At 69.1% G+C, this 1746-nt stretch overlaps 1 protein-coding gene across 1 annotated transcript in view; it reads right to left on the bottom strand.

The window, feature by feature from the left end:
* Positions 1-85: 85 nt before the first annotated feature.
* Positions 86-1746, bottom strand: part of PRKAR1B (protein kinase cAMP-dependent type I regulatory subunit beta) — a gene marked incomplete at its 5' end in the record, with an annotated part of 141136 nt that continues 139475 nt past the window's right edge. The window contains 2 exons of the mRNA XM_008064380.2: positions 86-272; positions 1223-1304. Of these exons, the coding sequence (XP_008062571.1) occupies positions 100-272; positions 1223-1304 (255 nt within the window). The remainder of the gene's footprint in view (positions 273-1222; positions 1305-1746) is intronic.

Genomic DNA, 1746 nt, shown 5'->3' with positions numbered 1-1746 from the left:
CGCTCTCTCCACCTGCCCCCTGACTTCGAGACGCCCAAGGTGGTCGTTTATTCCGCCCGGCGCGCTCCGGGCCGCGCCGCCGGGCGCTGGGCAGGGGGCTCAGACGGTGAGGGAGATGAAGCTGTTGTAGCGCTGGATGTTCCGCTTGAGGATCTCGGAGCAGGGCCCCAGCACGCGCTCGAAGCGGGGCCGGTCCAGCTTCACGCACTTGAGGGGGCCGCGGGCCACCACGGTGGCCGCCCGGGGCCGGTTCAGCAGCAGCGCGATCTCCCCTGCGCGGAGAGAGAGCGTCAGGTGGGCCGGCCGGGGCGGCGGGAGGCGGGGAGAGGTGAGCTTCAGACAGACAGAAGGCTTTCTCGGCATCCGTCCCACGGGCTGTGCAGGGCAGACTTTGATGGGCACAGGACCCACGGCCTATCTGAAGCTCACGTCTAGCGGGACTGGGGCTCGTCCTCTGCCAGGCAGCCTACGTACAGCAGGTGCTTCGGAGCGCCCGGCCTCCCTCCGCCCCCCGCCCCGTGCAGGTGTGCCCAGGTGTGTCCCGGCTTCCCTCGGGACCCAGTCCCGCCGTAGGTGTGCCCGGGCCTCCCTCAAGCCCACCCCCAGGCTTGGGAGTGCCAAAGTCTCCCACAGACCCACCCTATGGGCTGCAGAAGTGGCCAGGTGTGCCCAGGCCCTTCTCGGGGCCCATCCGCACCAGGGGTCCACCCAGGCCTCCCTCAAACCCATGCCCCCAACCTCGGGAATGCCCAGGTATGCCTAAGCCTCCCACAGACCCACGCCCTAAGCTGCAGGAAGGCCCGGGTAAATCCAGGCCTGTCTCAGGACTCGGCACCCCCAGCTACAGGAACACCCAAGCGTGTGCAGGTCTGCCAGGCCTCCCTCAAGCCCCTCCCCTCCAGCTGCAGGAATGCTGACACTCGATGGCGTCTGTGTGTCCCCGACCCAGGGCCTGCGCACACAGCAGGAAGTCACCTCATCCAAGGTGGCACCCCCTCTGGGGGACCCCACCTCCAGGACTGGTCGCTCCCGGGACCCCAGACCCACCCCAGGACCTCCCCTGGAGGGGACAGGGCTGAGGCTTCTGTGGCAGCCGTGCCGGGGCTCAGCCCCTCCCCCCACAGGCCCATTCTGAGAGCTTGGGGAACGCCCCCTCCCCCCTCCTGCCCTTCCCAGGACCCCAAGGAGAGGCCGCAGCCACGCGGAGGGGGACCCGGCTCACCAAAATAGTCGGAGGGCCCCAGGCGCCCCACCTCCACGTACTCCTCGTTGGGGGACCGGCGCTGCAGGACGGACGCGGTGCCCTGTGGGTGGAGGTCGGGCAGGTGAGGGTCAGCCCGGCAGGTGCCAGCAGGGTGCAGGCAGGGCCTCCCTCGGGCGTCGCTGCCCTCGTCCCTGCCTCCCGCCCAGCTTCCCTCCATTTCCAAACACGACGCCACGTGTTTGCCCTCGCCATAGGCATCTGTGGCTGGGGGCCCTGAGCCCCTTCCCAGAGCCCACCGTGCACCTGGCTGAGCACCCACTCTCACTCACACACACAGACAGCTTCCCGACACAGAAACGCGGCTCCCAGTCCGTCTACACAGGTGGGCGGCCAAACTGGGGGGAGGCACGCTGGGGACGCCCCCCAGGGATCCGTGTCGTGTCTTTGTCTCAAGGCCACCAGGCTCCAGCCGACCTTGGATCAACTCTCAAGGGCTGGGAGCCACCCAGCATGCCAGGCGCTCCCCCGGGGCAGGAGGAGCG

The sequence above is a fragment of the Carlito syrichta genome, unplaced genomic scaffold, assembly GCF_000164805.1.
Source record: "Carlito syrichta isolate Samal-C Ts95f unplaced genomic scaffold, Tarsius_syrichta-2.0.1 Scaffold100639, whole genome shotgun sequence".
NCBI classification, from domain to species: Eukaryota; Metazoa; Chordata; class Mammalia; order Primates; family Tarsiidae; genus Carlito; species Carlito syrichta.
Note: the sequence above shows the minus strand (reverse complement) of the source record. Positions and strands in the feature narration are given on the sequence as shown.